The 17927-nt window shown below is 36.1% G+C and overlaps 1 protein-coding gene across 2 annotated transcripts in view; it reads left to right on the forward strand.

Annotated features, from left to right (window-relative positions):
• The window catches only part of RB1 (RB transcriptional corepressor 1), a 116449-nt gene that overhangs the window by 15628 nt on the left and 82894 nt on the right, over window positions 1-17927 (forward strand). For both annotated transcript variants that reach the window (XM_043891640.1, XM_043891641.1), the window contains 2 exons: window positions 12321-12436; window positions 14487-14606. In XM_043891640.1, coding sequence (XP_043747575.1) covers window positions 12321-12436; window positions 14487-14606 — 236 coding nt within the window. The remainder of the gene's footprint in view (window positions 1-12320; window positions 12437-14486; window positions 14607-17927) is intronic.

The raw sequence follows: 17927 nt of genomic DNA on the forward strand, positions 1-17927 counted from the left end.
ATCTTTCCCAGCATCAAGGTCTTTCCAAATGAGTCAGCTCATCGCATCAGGTGGCCAAAGTATTGGAGTTTCAGCTTCAACATCAGTCCTTCCAATGAACACCCAGGACTGATCTCCTTTAGGATGGACAGGTTGGATCTCCTTGCAGTCCAAGGGACTCTCAAGAGTCTTCTCCAACACCACAGTTCAAAAGCATCAATTCTTCGGTGCTCAACTTTCTTTATAGTCCAACTCTCACATCCATACATGACCACTGGAAAAACCATAGCCTTGACTAGACGGACCTTTGTTGACAAAGTAATGTCTCTGCTTTTTAATATGCTGTCTAGGTTGGTCATAACTTTCCTTCCAAGGAGTAAGTGTCTTTTAATTTCATGGCTTCGGTCACCATCTGCAGTGCTTTTGGAGCCCCCCAGAATAAAGTCAGCCACTGTTTCCCCTGTTTCCCCATCTATTTGCCATGAAGTGATGGGACGGGATGCCATGATCTTAGTTTTCTGAATGTTGAGCTTTAAGCCAACTTTTTCACTCTCCTCTTTCACTTTCATCAAGAGGCTCTTTAGTTCTTCACTTTCTGCCGTAAGGGTGGTGTCATCTGCATATCTGAGGTTACCTTGATATTTCTCCCAGCAATCTTGATTCCAGCTTGTGCTTCCTCCAGCCCAGCGTTTCTCATGATGTACTCTGCATATAAGTTAAATAAGTAGGGTGACAATATACAGCCTTGACGTACTCCTTTCCCAATTTGCAACCAGTCTGTTGTTCCATGTCCAGTTCTAACTGTTGCTTCCTGACCTGCATACAGGTTTCTCAAGAGGCAGGTCAGGTGGTCGGGTATTCTCATCTCTTGAAGAATTTTCCACGGTTTGTTGTGATCCACACAGTCAAAGGCTTTGGCATAGTCAATAAAGCAGAAATAGATGTTTTTCTGGAACTCTCTTGCTTTTTCGATGATCCAGTGGATGTTGGCAATTTGACCTCTGGTTCCTCTGCCTTTTCTAAAACCAGCTTGAATATCTGGAAGTTCACGGTTCACATGTTGCTGAAGCCTGGCTTGAAGAATTTTGAGCATTACTTTACTAGCGTGTGAGATGAGTGCAATTGTGCGGTAGTTTGAACATTCTTTGGCATTGCCCTTCTTTGGGATTGATGTGGATGCCCTTTATTTCTTTTTCTTAGTGGACTGCCCTGGCTAGAACCTCCAATACATTGTTACCTCTTCCCTGATCTTAGTGGGAAAACATTCAGTCTTACTGTTACCTGTGATGTGGGCTTTCTGGAGATGCCTTTTGTCAGGTTGATGAAGTTCCCTTTTATTCCAGTTGTGTTGAGTATTTTGTCAAATGGTTTGGGATTTTGTCAAATGATTTTTTTCTGCATCTATTGAGACAACTATGTTTTTTCTCCTTATTGATATAATGTATTATATTCTTCTAAGAATTTAAACCAACATTGTGTTTCTAGGATAAGTTTCAGTTGTTTATGGTGTGTAATTATTCTTATATATATATTTTTTAAATTTGGTTTTCTTGTATTTTGTTCAGAATTTTTATGCATTTGTTCATAAGAGATTTTGGTCTCTATTTTCTTGCAGTGTCTTTGTCTGATTTTAATGTCAGGGTAGTAGTGACTGCCGAAGGAGATGGGAAATGTTTCCTTTTCTTCAGCTTTTATGGAGCATTTTGGTTAATTGATGGGTTTCCCTGGTGACTCAGACAGTAAAGCATCTGTCTGCAGTGCAGGAGACCAGGGTTTGATCCCTGGGTTGGGAAGATCCCCTGGAGAAGGAAATGGCAACCCACTCCAGTACTCTTGCCTGAAAAATCCCATGGATGGAGGAGCCTGGTAGACTACAGTCCATGGGGTCACACACAGTCAGACACGACTGAGTGACCTCACTTTCACTTGGTGAATTGATACTAATTCTGCTTTAAATGTTTGGTAGAATTCATCAATGAAACCATCTGAGCTTCAACTTTTCTCTGTGTAGAAATTTTAAAATTATTAGTCTAGTCTCTTACCTTGTTACAGGTCTTTTCAAATTGTCAGTTTCTGTGTTGGTTTGGTCATCTTTGTCTCTTTAGAAGTTTGTCCATTTAATTTAAATTATCTGATTTGTCAGCAGGCAGTGGCTCATAGCATTCCTGTTAATAATTCTTTTTGAAAATTTCTATAAGGTAGGTCTTAATATCCTTTTGTCATTTCTATTTTTAACTAATTTGAATCTTTTTTCTTGATCAGTTTAACTAAAAGTTTCTCTTATCTTTTTTCAAAAAAATAATTTTTGGTTTTATTGATTTTTCTCTACTTTTATACTCTCTAAATTTAATCAAACCATTTCTTCCCTCTTCACCATTTAATGTCTTAAGCTTAATATATATGTCGGATAGCATTATTAAAGTTCATCATGAGCTTTCATCATGAACTACTCAGATATATCTAACATATAATTATAGATAATTGTTATAATAGTATATAATTTGATTGCTATTTTTACTGCAGCATATTTTCTTTTTTTCTGAGGACCCATGGAAGGAATTTTACTCTCATCTCTGAATGAAGACTAGCTAGGCTTCTTCTGAGAAGCAATTTTATTTTATTTTGTGGTCATTATGACTCTTGTAACTGTTTACGGATTTGAATGCCAACTTTCAAGGCATAGCATGTAGTTTTTCTCACTGACATCTTTCTTGTTATTTTTTCCACTGTTTCTGTATTTCCCTTTTAGTATTTCAAAGAAATATATATTTACATATGAACATGCATATATAAATGTATATCTATATATAAACACACATATATATTCAAAACTCAAATATACTTGTTTTTTAAATTTTTTGTAGTATTAAAGTGAGAAGTGAATATCCATTGCTCTCTTTGTATTCCCACCTCTATAGAAATAACCACTGATAAATTTTTGTTCATTCTGTCCCTGCAACCCTTCCTCATTTCCCCCTTCACACACATACACACACACACACACACACACACAGGATTTTTATTTTTTTCACTGAGGTTTTATTATTTATTTACACTTTTTAACCAATTTAAGTAATTATTGATGCTTTTGGAATAGGCAATAGATTCAGATGGTTTTAAGATTCAAAAGAAATAAAAATGTAAGCAATGAAAACCTCTCTCATTCTTTCCCCTAAATTACCCACTTCTCCTCCATAGGCAGCTAATAAAAGTTTCTAGTTTTTGTGTTTTTCTGTACCTTGCTTTTTTCATGTAGTGTTATATGTTGAAGAGTACCTCTCCTTCTGTGTTTAGCTTAATCTTTTTAGTGGATGTATTTTTCCATTGTATGGACATGTGATTTGTTTATATATTCCCCTATTAACAAACATTTAGTTTATTTTTGACCATTTGATACTACAAACTGCTGCAGTGAATAGCTTTATATATACATTTAGTGCACAAATAAGAGTACTTTTGTAATGTTGGTTCCTAGAAGTGAAACCACTGGGTCAGAAGACATTCACATTTACAAAATTTAATAGATATGTCTTTGCTCACAGATAGATAAATAGATAAAATCTTTGCTGATGTCTCACTTTTCCAATAAGGCCTAACCTGTTTAATACTGTGCTCTGCCCTACTTCTCCCTCAGATTTCTCTTCACTTTGCCCTGCTTTTTTTAAGTTGAAGTTTGCAGTGTTGGGTTGGTTTCTGGCGTACAGCAAAGTACATCACACTCAGTGACGTGTGTGTGTGTTCTTTATCAAATTCTTTTCCATCATGGGTTATAACAAGATATTGAATATCTTGTTTCTCCCAAGCTATTTCCCTTTTGGTAACCATAAATTTGTTTTCTATGTCTGTGAGTCTTTTTCTCTTTTGTCTGTGAGTTCATTTGTATCGTTTTTTAGATTCCACACATAAGTGATATTATATGTTTGTCTTTGTCTGACTTAACTTTGTATGATTCGGTCCATCCACGTTGCTGCAAATGGCATTAATGATTTCCTTCTTTTATATGGTTGAGTGACATTTAGTTGGTTATATATACCACATCGTCTTTATTCATTCACCTATCTTTATTCTTCATGTTAGAAGTAGGTACCAGAAGAATATATCATACTGTATAACACCTTTTTCCCATAGGATTGAAATGACTGTGGAGAGTTATAGGCTTCCAGGTTTGCTAGGGTATCTTCAACCTCAATTTGATAGGACCGTTTGTTTTTCTGTACTTTAAACATCTTTATGCTCTATATAGTTTAGATACAACAGGTTTTGTTTTGAAAGAAGTGATTATAAATACTCTCTCAGTGAATCAATTTTTTTGCTTATATGCATTATAATTTTAGAGGCCTGATATTCATAATTATTGATGTTCAGATTGGTAGTTATTTCTATTACATATTCAGCTATAAACAGTAGTCAAGTTTATATGAGACCTAGATATTTAGGAGAGTTTTGAAGTGAGTTATTTTGTCAAAAATGCCTGTTCCTTTTCTGCTTTACCTCTTTTCAGTATGTGCCTTGATTTTTCTCATTCTGCAAACCATTTTTAAGATAAGTTGAATCAGATTTATATTGCAGTCAGAAACCACCAAACTTCCCCCCACCTTGAATCTCTTTTAGAAAGTGTACCAAACTTTATTAAATAATAATTTTTCCTAATTTTATTCTAGCCTGACAGCCAGTGCTTTTTATCAGTATAAAGATAAATTGTGTTACCTTGTTGCATTGAATTCTAGCAAAAGTGAAACACTAGCTACTTTAGCTACTGAGGCATTATTGAAAGTAAACATATGGGTTAACTTAAGTTTTTAAAAATTTAAGCAAATTTGCCAAAGATTATCATTTTATGATTTGAACCCTAGAGACTCCCAGACCACAGGACTTCAGTGATCGATGGTCCCTTTCATTTTCCCTTCCAACTGAGATTCTTTTATTCTAATGCCAACTCATTTATTCAGTAGTTATGTTTTCATTTTTTCAAATGATATTGGTTGAATGAATGGACATGCAAACTTTGAAAAATATCTTTTATACGAATAATTAAATCTGAATTGTAGTAGTTGATTTCCTTGCTGTTTTTCATCTTTGTTTCTAAGAGGGTAGACATCAGTTAATTAGTAGTTGTTTTAATATGGTGGCTGTTTTCACTACTCTATGGCTCTGTCTTCTTGGGTGGATCATTTTTTGGGCCTTGGACTCAGTAAAGCAGAGAGCTTGACTAGAAACTAAATTCCAGGTCAGTTATGTATTACAAGTTTAGGAAGTGAAGATGGTCATTCATTTCTTTGTGTGAATTAATCCTGCTGATCCTCAGTAGCTTATCAGTGTGTGATCAGGAGATAAAGATATTGTGGTAGGACCAATATTCTCACCTTAAAACTTTTTACTCATGATTCAGTTGCTGCTTCGTTCTCTGAGCCTACTAGGAGGAAAAACGAGAAAGTCAAAAAAGTCATTCTATCCTATACTGGGGTATGACTACTGATGCTGCTTTTAAAATATATATCCATTTAATGTCAAGTTAATGCTGACCATTGTACTAGGTTCTTGGGCGTTCAGCAGTGTACTTAGTGTGATTATGCTTTCAAAATGCTTACAAACTAGTTGAGATAGGGACAGGTGAACAATCTAGTAAACTGAACTTGAGTTTAGTTAGGTGCTTAAATAGTCCTAACCACTTAATTCTGTAGAAGTTCTTAGCTCCAAGTACTCATCTCTTGGGCAGAAGACTAGATGAATCTGAACTTGCCAAGAACATATATTTCTGGGAGTAGAGTCAACTCTTTCTCCACAAAGGCATTGTGTAACTGGATGGCTAATTCAGTTGGTGTTGACCCCTGCATCTTGAATCAAAAATATGATCGAGCACAAGTAAAGTAAGCTTTTGTATTCTTCTTGGCTGTGCTGCTCTTGCCTTTTGGTTCTTGTGAGCACATCAAGAATTTCGTTAGCACTCACTGCTGTCAGCTAATATTATGCAAGTGAGAGGGAGAATTTTCTGGCATATTAGCATGTTATTTCTTTTGTTCTTACATATAACTTTGGTAAGGAAATCCCGGAGGGGAAGATATAAAGGCAGCTCTTAGCCCCTCTACTTCTGTAATACATTTAACGTGTAACTTTATTGCTAATCACTCATTACAGTCTCATGAATCTGGTGTGAGGATGTATCCTTTTGACCCTGAGATAAAGAGCGTGTTTCCTATGGCTTATTTCCATCATTTTCATAGTTGATATCTTAAAAAGTAAAGATAAGAGAGAGTAGTGTTTTTAGCTTTTAAAATTTCAGGTTAAATTCATGCTAGTTATGTTAACCTACTTTTCAGTTAAGATAACCTACTTTTCAGATGTCTCTAAGATGATTTATGTTACCACTTGGGGGAGCTCTTTTATAAGTTAGTGCATTGTAAAAGAGCAAGTGTTGGATTGGCCAAAAAGTTTGTTCAGTATTTCCATAAAATATCATGGGGAAAAAACTCAACAAACTTTTTGGTTAACCCAGTAGAAGTCATATCACTAACTCAGGGTTACCAATTGGGTGGTTTAAGTAAACTAAACTAAATGATAGCTTAAATGAATAGCATCTTAAGTGTTGATTATAGATTTTGATTTAAACTGTAGTATATGTAAAGTTTTACTATTTAAAAAAATTTTTTCTCAAGAATATTCCTAATTTTTCCTCTCACCTGTTTTATATAAATTTAGTACTCTTCAATTGACTTACTTTCCCCTCTATTTTATAATTGTAGGTAATTTAGAAAATATATCTAGGGTTAATGAAAACCATTTGTAATCCTACCACCTAGAGATAATAGTTAACATTTTGATATATTTTTGCCTATCCTTTCTTTTAAAATTTTTCACAAAATTGGAGTCACAACATACACAGAATTTTGTATTCTGATGTTTTTTTCTCTTAACGTGTCTTTGGTTTTTTTTCCCATGTCCTTATAATCTTTGAAATGTTTTCTAAGAGTTTTATATAGCTCTTGATACAGCTCTATCATAATTTATTTAACTATTCTATTTAAAGATATTTAAATGTTTCCCACTATTTTTGCTGTTATAATTCTTTGAACATTTATTATACTAAATCTTACTTAGTAATTATTTTCATTGGATAAATTCATAGAGATAAAACTGAACTCTTAAGGCTCTTGGTGCAAATTAGCAAAATGTCCTTCAATTAACACTCTTCTGAGGTTCTTATTTTCAAAATATGTTTATTGAAAATTACTCTTTTTCTTTTGCAAAATGCTTTTTCTTATCCTTTCCTCATTTTTTTCTTCTTTCATTTATTTATTTTTTTTGTGATTCTTTTGGCTGAGTAAAAATTGCTTTTCCTCTGTTTTAACGGTTTCAAAGGTCCTATTCTGAGCCCATTACATAATTCTCAGCTAAAGTTTTGAGGAAACAAATCAGTTACAAATTTGGGTTGTAATTTCCATTGGAAAATAGGGCATAGATCTTGAGACAGCAGTGAGGGCTGGAAAGCAGGATGAGTCATGTGAAACATCTGTATCGAGGAGTTGGGGATGCTATAGAAGTGGATGAAACTGCAGACGGCAGAGGAAAAAAGAAGGTGGTGGGGAAAAGTCTTTGGAATTAGGAAACTCTGAAAAAGTTGATAGAGATAAAAAAGAGAATGAGAATGTTAACTGTGTTTGAAAAGCTAAGGAGAAAAGTTTCATTACAGTGGTGTCAGATGTTGTATAGAGGTCTTTGTAGATGAAACCAAAGAAAAGTCTATTAAGTTTAAAGAGAGATCTTTCGAGACTTAGACAATAGCCTCAGTAGAATAGCGCTTATATAGTAGATGTGTTCAGTGGATGCAGTAGGTGTGTACTGGGAGAGTGTATCTGGTAAGTGTGTGTGTGAATAGTGAGAGGTTTGTATGTGTGGTTCGAACGGTAGCTTGATAAAGTCCAGGGATAGAAGGATAACTTTTTTTTTTTTAAGTGATGTAAGCTTGTTTGTGGGGCTTCCCTGGTAGCTCGGCTGGTAAAGAATCTGACTGCAACGCAGGAGACCTCGGTTCAATTCCTGGGTCAGAAAGATCCCCTGGGGAAGGGATAGGCTACCCACTCCAGTATTTTTGGGTTTCCCTGGTGGCTCAGATGGTAAAGAATCTGCCTCTAATGCAGGAGCGACCTGGGTTGGGAAGATCCCCTGGAGGAGGGCATGGCAACCCACTCTAGTATTCTTGCCTGGAGAATCCCATGGACAGAGGAGCCTGGCAGGCTACAGTCCATGGGATCCCAAAGAGTCGGACACAACTGAGTGACCTAGCACAGCACAGCACAAGCTTTTTTGTAGCTAAACAGAAGCACGTGTTTAGAAAGAACTGTAAGATAAATTATGTAAGACAGAGGGAGGAATTAATAAACTAGGTCTTGAAGGAGGTGATCCAAAGTGGGAAGAAGTGAGGGAATAGATTTACTGAAATAAAGTGTTGGAGGAGGATGTTCATTTGTCCAAGTCAGAAGAGAAGAGGGACCTGAAGCTAGATGCAGGGATGTTGGGAGTCAGACTGTAATATATGGTAATTAGAAATTATCTGATATGGAGAAACATGTTGAGGCCTTTGGAATTGTGGTTCTTTAACCTTCTCAACAAAATAGAAATAAAAAGTACAGAAGAGTAAAATAGTTAAGAGTACAGGACTTTCAGTGGGGTGGTGAGATTAAGGATTTCAATAGTGAAAATGTTAGGAAATCAATGTAGAAATGTAGTAAGGAAATATTCTTAAATAAAGGGAAGAAGACTAATTTGAGTGTTAGGAAACTTAGGTTTTATAGGCCTGTGGCATTGATAGGCTGTGTTGGGCAAGTCTCCACACTCTAATCTTCAATTTCTTAATCTGCACAATGAGAACTGAATCAAATGTCATTTACGGATTTAAAAGTCTTGAATCAAACTGAACTAAAAAAGAACAAAACATAGCTGTAGTAATCAAGTCATTGTAGTATTGGTGGAAAGAAAGACAAATAGGTCAGTGGAACAGAACAGAGAATCAGAAAATAGAATTCACACATATGTGTCAGTGTTTGCACACAGAGGTGCTAAGGTAGTTCAATAGAGAAAGGAGTTCCCTCTCAACAAACGATACTTGGAGCAGTTCGACATCCATAAGCAAAAAATGAACTTTCGTCCCTATGTTGCACCAGTCATAAAAATTAATTCAGATGAAGCATATATATAAACTCCAGAAGATGACCAAGGAGAAAATCTTTGTGACCTTGGTTTAAACAAAGATTTCATGGATAGTACCAGCAAGAGCATGATCTATAAAGTGAAGTAATAAATTGAGATCCATCAAAATTAAAAACTTATGCCCTTTGAAATATGCTATTTAAGAAAATGAAAAGCTACAGATCAGTTGAAGATTTTTGCAAAACACATACCTGTTAAGGAATTTGAATCCAGAATGTTTAAGTAACTCTTAACTTTTTAAGACAAACAACTGAATAGAAAATTGGCAAAAGAAGAGATCCAGATGCTAAGTGAGATTTGAAAAAGTACTCAATGTTATTAGTCCTTGGGAAAACGTACCACTACACACCTACTAGGATGACTGGAAAACAGACAAACAGAAACTAAGTGCTGGTGAGGATGTGAAGAAACTGGAACTCTCATTTGTAGCTGGTGGGGGTGCAAAGTATTACAGCCACATTGGAAAACAGTTTACCAGTTTCTTACAAACTTAAACTTACATTTAATACAGAATTTAGCATTCCCCAATGAGGTATTCACCCAAGAGAAATGAAAATATGAATCCACTTAAAGATCTGTAGTTGAATATTTAAGGCTAGGGTTAGTAGTCTTATTCATAGCAGTGTGTTCAGCTTTTGGAATAGATAAACAAAGTGTGGTGTATTCATACAATGGAGTGCTACTCAACAAATAAAAGGGATAAATACTAATAGGTGCAACAATATGGATGAGTTCTCAGAAGCATTATGCTAAGTGAAAGAAGCCAGACAAAAAAGGTTACAGCCTATATAATTCCATTTGTATGACATTCTAGAGAAGGAATTGACATCAGATCAGTGATTGCCAGGGACTAGAAGTCAATAAAAATGATTTCTTACACACAGCACTCCAGTATTCCTCAGCATTCCCAAGGATGAATATCTTTGGTGTGGAGAAGGTTGGGTTGTGGACAGTTTTTGAGACAGATACGATGTAGAGGAATGAGTGCTAGATCCTCTGGTAACAGTGCTGCTGCTGTTTGTTATTGAATGAGTGTAAGGCCTGGCACTGTGCTGATTGCTTAAGAGCATCCTCACTGTTAAATTTCATAGTGACCCGGATAGGATACTATTATCATTTCTATTTTAGTAAAAACTAGGTTTAATTAGATTTAATCAGTTGTTCACAGTTACACAACTAGAGTATGTGTTCAAAGTCTTGATTGTTCGACACAAAAATTCATGTTTTTAACTTAAATAGAAGTGTACTCCCAGGGAGACAAGGAATTTTTTTTGTTTCTGTTTTCATCACTGTATCCCCAAAGTGACAAAACTGTGTTAGTTGTATAATGATTATTTCTTTAAAAATTGTTCAGTTCAGTTCAGTCACTCAGTCATGTCCGACTCTTTGCAACCCCATGAACCACAGCATGCCAGGCCTCCTGTCCATCACTAACTCCCGGAGTTTACCCAAACTCATGTCCATTGAGTTGGTGATCTAAATTATTAGATATGTCAAATTTTAGAAGATACTAAAAAAACAAATTGGCCTGGAGAAGGAAATGGCAACCCACTCCAGTATTCTTGCCTGGAAAATCCCATGGACAGAGGAGCCTGGTGGGCTACAGTCCATGGGGTTGCAAGAATCAGACACAGCTTAGCGACTAAACCACCACCATATATATATAAACTCAACAGTAGGACCAAGAGATGTGTTTCTGGAGAGGTGTGCTTTTATCATTGATATTGTTTAAATTTCCAGATGATGGTGATAATTAAAGCTGATCAGCTTTTGTTGGTTTATTACCATTTTTAAATTTTCTACAGATAATGTCGCTTTTTTTTTTTTTTGCACCAGTGTAGATGATTCTCACTACTCCACATTTGTACTCCACAGTTGCTTTTATATGTTGTTTTCTTTCAGATAAATGGTTAATATCTTAACTGGTAATTCAGAATTAAGGCCTGTGTGTATGGCATGTTAATGGTCATCTTTCTATGCCTGTGTTCTGCCTCTAGAACGGCAGAAGCATTCTGAACGTCAGCACATTGTTGGTCCCCTGAACTGCACAGCTGTCACAGGATGACCATGTGTATGACTGGCTAGCTTTTCCCTGCTCTACTTAGGGTTTCTCTGAATTCCTCAATATAAATTTTAACAGAAAAAAAAAAAAAACAAATTGGAAGAGATAAAACTGTATGAAGATAAAGATATGATTTTTAAAATTAAGGAAAAGTTTAGAGTTGGATAGTGATAAGCTTTGTATTATCCCTAAAATTTGATAATCTAGAATAATTCTTTTTCCTAAAACTTTTGTATAATTGAGATTTCAAAACAATATAAAATTGCATCACGTACTTTTCAGCTCCATTGTACTCTACAATTAAGAGTAAGCAAGTAGTTCCAACTGTTTGATAGAACATTAGATAATTTGTTATTTCTTTTGTTTTAAATTTAATATAATCCAATTCTACCTATAAAACACATATTTAAATAAATATATATTTTTAGGGGAAAAAGTATTCTAATGATAGTGAAAAAATATTCTAATGATAATGACAGCTGTCATTCGTTGAATACTAATTAAATGCTAGGCATTGTGGTAAGGGCTTTATATAAAAGTCTCATTTAATTCTTAGAAAGTGAGGTAAGTATTTCCATTTTATAAGGATGGCAGTTAGAGCACTGAGAGATATAAATTTCATAAGGTTAGAAAATACTTGAATCAATAGTTTGGTAAAAGAACAAGTGAATTAAAGTAAAAGGAGGATAATCAAGTGAGAAAATGGGCTTGTTTTTTAAAAAAAATTTGTGTTATGAAGTAAAATCTTTCACCTTGGCTTGGATGATGTTGTGTTATTGAGAACTGAAAATGTTTACCTCAGAGAACTGACTGGCTTCTAGATTTCTTATAGAAAGTTGTAATTTAACTTTTTGACCTTTCTGGTCATTTTTTTGCTTTACAATATAAAATTTAGTTACTAATTTTGTAACTAGTTTTTACTAGCTAAAATTAAATACTCTCATAAAGACTCAGGAACAGATTTATTTTATTATGCTTAATAAGAAAAAAGTTGCATAGAATAATTTTAACACAGATTTTGTGTGTAAATGATTTAATGAATTACTTGAACCTTTTTGTTTTGTTTTGTCTGCAGGAAGGTTATGTTCAAAAGAAAAAGGAACTGTGGGGAGTCTGTATCTTTGTTGCAGCAGTTGACTTAGATGAGATGCCGTTCACTTTCACTGAGCTACAGAAAAACATTGAAACCAGGTAGAATTTCTTACATTAATATAGGCCTCTGCCATTAAGGGAAAAAAAAAAAAACTATTCCTGAACTACCATTTTAATAGACTTCAGGGAATTGGTGGGAAGTGCCAAAATTAACTAAAACATGGAGAATTTGGGTCAGCTAGTGAACTCTCCTACTCTGTTGGGGCCCTTAATGTCTTTATGCTGCACTTTCTTTAAAACGTGCCAGTCTGTGTCCTGGGAAAATCTTCATTGTATCTCTCACTATGTTAACTTTCTTAATTGTAGCTGTTGATAAAATGGACAAAAAAGGCAGAATTATTAAATAGGCTTATTATATATTAAAACCTTTGTAAAAGTAGTGTGAGCCCATCTTCAAGGAATTTAGTTAATTTATTAAAGTTTAACACTTTTAATATAATAGATATTGTAATTATATATGTTTTGAGACTGTGTATTCAATTAAGTATCTATTCTAATACTTGCCCCTGTAATTACTTAATGTCTATATTGAGTTTATAAGCCTAATGAGAGTTTACTAATTGTTTCCAACAACTCAAGAAAAGCCTTCTGGTCATTTCTTCTAGTCATTTCTTTTACAGTATATTTACAATATATAACAGTAAATAATTTACCAAAAAGATAGTAGTATGTTTCTTCTTGGATAAAGCCATCTAGAGTTAAACATAACTGGTGTTTTGTGTAAATGAGATAAAATTGTTTCACGTTTTAGTAACTCTTTCTTACTACCTCTAAATAAAATGTGGAAACAAAGACCTTCTATGTTCATATTTAACTGATTAAATTAGAAGTTGTTTACCTCTCAGAGATTTCAAAATTTAACTTTATTAAATAAAATCACTAAACCAAAATAGGTTTTATATAGCTGAAAACAGTCTGAATATACAGGTAAATTTTTACATCAGCAAATGTTTTAGTGACCTCAGAGGATTGGAAAGAGAATATCAATGTTTGGGTTAAGATAGACTGGGTATATTTTACAAGGTATGTGACTTGACATAGATTGCTTATCCTTATTAAGTCTCAGGTCCCGTTCCTTTCCTGTGATATAAAAATTATTAGTGTTAGTCGTCAGTCATGTTCTACTCTTTGTGCTCCATGGACTGTAGCCTGCCAAGCTCTTCTCTCCATGGGATTTCCCAGGCAAGAACACTGGAGTGGATTGCCATTCCCTTCTCCAGGGAATCTTCCTGATCCAGGAATCAAACCTAGGTCTCCTGCATTATAGGCAAATTCTTTACCATCTGAGCTCCCAGCTATTTGCTTTTTCTTTCCCCTAAAACCATTGGTGGGGTAAAGAGAGAAGGTGTGTGCATATGTGGTGAGGGAGAGCCATAGGTCCCTGAGAAGGGTGTTAGAGCCAAAGTGGGATGAGGAGGTCATCCCTCAACGGAGGGTGTGGGGGGCTTCTTGACATGGGCTGCTTGGTGTGCGGACAGCTGGTGTAGGGAGTCACAGCACGTGTGAGGTAAGAGCTATCTGGGATGAGCAGTCAGATCCCTACGTGGAGGGGTGAGGGCAGTTCACCGTGGAGGGAGTCAGTCCAAGCAGGAGAGGGGTGTGCCAACATGGAGGAGCGGGTAGCTTGGTAGTTACAGGGGGATTGATTAAATGAGTAAGTCAGAGATAAGTGGATCCCAGGTTTCTCACTGTCAAAGAAGAGATGTAAATATGTAAAGGAAAACATTAGAATGAAACAGGTAGTTTTTGTGTTGGATAAATGGATGTAAACTTAGGATTTTTAAAACATATAGCTAGATATAGAACTAAATATTTGTATGTCTGTAAAAACCCTTATTTTTTCTGTGTTCTTGTTGATAAATGGATGTAGGCTTAGGTGTATAGATACAGGGGTATAGGTTGAAGACTAGTTGATTTTTTTTCCCCTTTAAATTCTAGTAAAATGCAAAAACTAATTCCTTCCAAAGGATATAATAGTGATTTGGTACAGAGCTAACAGGCCTTTTGAATTGAAATGTCTATGCTTTGAAAATGAAAAAATGAATTTCTAAAATTGTGGATTCACTTTTTTCTATTCTTTCCTTTGTAGTGTCTATAAATTCTTTGATTTACTAAAAGAAATCGATACTAGTACCAAAGTTGATAATGCTATGTCAAGACTGTTGAAGAAGTATAATGTGTTGTCTGCACTCTACAGCAAATTAGAAAGGTAAAGTAAAAGTTTTATTAGGATTGCACCCTGCATTTTCATGTCATTGTTCATGATTAGATTACGTCTGGGAACTGTTACATACTTAGTAAAGTTGTTAAGTATTGCACCTTAGATTTGTCCCCTTAATAGTCTTGATTTTCTTATTTGTCCAGTCATACACATTCTGAATGTTTCTTCCAAAATTATTTGCTTTATTCATGTTTCACGTGTTTTAATGAAGTTCGTTTCCAATTTAGCCTTCTCTGCCAGAAGACTTGTAGTTCTGAATGAAAGAGTCATCTAAATTTAAGATTCTTCCTAGTGGTGACCTTACTCCAGAAAGAATGAACAGATGGAGCCAAAGCAAAAACAACACCCACTTGTGGATTTGACTGGTGATGGAAGCAAGGTCCTATGCTATAAAGAGCAATATTACATAGAAACCTGGAATGTTAGGTTCATGAATCAGTGAAGATTGGAAGTGATGAAACAGGAGATGGCAAGAGTGAACGTTTTAGGAATTTAGGACATTTTAGGAATCAGCATACTAAAATGGACTGGAATGGGTGAATTTTACTCAGATGACCATTATATCTACTACTGTGGGCAAGAATCCCTTAGAAGAAATGGAATAGTCATCATAGTCAACAAATAAGTCTGAAATGCAGTACTTGGATGCAATCTTAAAAATGACAGAATGATCTCTGTTCGTTTCCAAGGCAAACCATTCGATATTACAGTAATCCAAGTCTCTGCCCCGACCAGTAATGCTGAAGAAGCTGAAGTTGAATGGTTCTATGAAGACCTACAAGACTTTTTAGAATTAACACCCAAAATAGATGTCCTTTTCATTATAGGGGACTGGAATGCAAAAGTAGGAAGTCAAGAAATACCTGGAGTAACAGGCAAATTTGGCCTTGGAGTACAGAATGAAGCAGGGCAAAGGCTACTAGAGTTCTGCCAAGAAAGTGCACTGGTCATAGCAAACACCCTCTTCCAGCAGCACAAGAGAAGACTCTACACATGGACATCACCAGATGGTTAACACTGAAATCACATTGATTATACTCTTTGCAGCCAAAGATGGAGAAGCTCTATACAGTCAGCAAAAACAAGACTGGGAGCTGACTGTGGCTCAGATCATGAATTCCTTATGGCCAAATTCAGACTTAAATGGAAGGAAGTAGGGAAAATCACTAGACCATTCAGGTATGACCTAAATCAAATCCCTTACGATTATACAGTGGAAGTGAGAAATAGACTTAAGAGACTAGATCTTATAGACAGAGTGCCTGATGAACTATGGACGGAGGTTCGTGACATTGTACAGGAGACAGGGATCAAGATCATCCCCCAGAAAAAGAAATGCAAAAAAGCAAAATGGCTGTCTGAGGAGGCCTTACAAATAGCTGTGAAAAGAAGAGAAGTGAAAAGCAAAGGAGAGAAGGAAAGATATTCCCATTTGAATACAGAGTCCCAGAGAATAGCAAGGAGAGATAAGAAAGCCTTCCTCAGTGATCAATGCAAAGAAATAGAGGAAAACAATAGAATGGGAAAGACTAGAGATCTCTTCAAGAACATTAAAGATACCAAGGGAACATTTCATGCAAAGATGGGCTCAATAAAGGATAGAAATTGTATGGACCTAACAGAAGCAGAAGATATTAAGAAGAGGTGGCAAGAATACACAGAAGAACTGTACAAAAAAGATCTTCATGACCCAGATAATCACGATGGTGTGATCACTCACCTAGAGCCACACATCCTGGAATGTGAAGTCAAGTGGGCCTTAGGAAGCATCACTACGAACAAAGCTAGTGGAGGTGATGGAATTCTAGTTAAGCTATTTCAAATCCTAAAAGATGATGCTGTGAAAGTGCTTCACTCAATATGCCAGCAAATTTGGAAAACTCGGCAGTGGCCACAGGACTGGAGAAGGTTAGTTTTCATTCCAATCCCTAAGAAAGGCAATGCCAAAGAATGCTCAAACTACTGGACAATTGCACTCATCTCACACGGTAGCAAAGTAATGCTCAAAATTCTCCAAGCCAGGCTTCAGCAATACATGAACCATAAACTTCCAGATGTTCAAGCTGGATTTAGAAAAGACAGAGGAACCAGAGATCAAATTGCCAACATCCACTGGATCATCGAAAAAGCAAGAGAGTTCCAGAAAAACATCTATTTATGCTTTATTGACTATGCCAAAGCCTTTGACTGTGTGGATCACAACAAACTGTGGAAAATTCTTCAAGAGATGGGAATACCCGACCGCCTGACCTGCCTCTTGAGAAACCTGTATGCAGGTCAGGAAGCAACAATTAGAACTGGACATGGACTGGTTCCAAATAGGAAAAGGAGTACATCAAGGCTGTATATTGTCACCCTGCTTATTTAACTTCTATGCAGAGTACATCATGAGAAACGCTGGGCTGGAAGAAGCACAAGCTGGAATCAAGATTGCTGGGAGAAATATCAAGGTAACCTCAGATATGCAGATGACACCACCCTTACGGCAGAAAGTGAAGAAGAACCAAAGAACCTCTTGATGAAAGTGAAAGAGGAGAGTGAAAAAGTTGGCTTAAAGCTCAACATTCAGAAAATTAAGATCATGGCATCTGGTCCCATCACTTCATGGCAGATGGATGGAGAGACAGTTGAAGTAGTGGCAGACTTTATTGGTTTGGGCTCCAAAGTCACTGCAAAAGACGCTTACTCCTTGGAAGGAAAATTATGACCAAGCTAGACAGCATATTAAAAAGCAGAGACATTACTTTGCCAACAAAGGTCCATCTAGTCAAGGCTATGGTTTTTCCACTGGTCATGTATGGATGTGAGAGTTGGACTGTGAAGAAAGCTGAATGCCAAAGAATTGATGCTTTTGAACTGTGATGTTGGAGAAGACTCTTGAGAATCCCTTGGACTGCAAGGAGATTCAACCTGTCCATCCTAAAGGAGATCAGTCCTGGGTGTTCATTGAAAGGACTGATGCTGAAGCTGAAACTCCAGTACTTTGGCCACCTGATGCGAAGAGTTGACTCATGTGAAAAGACCCTGATGCTGGGAAAGATTGAAGGCAAGAGGAGAATGAGATGACAGAGGTGAGATGGTTGGGTGGCATCACCATCTCAATGGACATGAATTTGAGTGAACTCCAGGAGTTGATGATGGACAGCAAGACCTGGCGTGCTGCAGTCCATGGGGTCACAAAGAGTCGGACACGGCTGAGGGACTGAATTGAACTGAACTGAGTGGTGACCTTACTGCCAAGTTGTGACTTGTATTCTTAATGGTGGTTTAAAAGAAGTTTTTTTGGTGGCATATCCTTTAAGAAACTTT

The sequence above is a fragment of the Cervus elaphus genome, chromosome 30, assembly GCF_910594005.1.
Source record: "Cervus elaphus chromosome 30, mCerEla1.1, whole genome shotgun sequence".
Taxonomy (NCBI): Eukaryota; Metazoa; Chordata; class Mammalia; order Artiodactyla; family Cervidae; genus Cervus; species Cervus elaphus.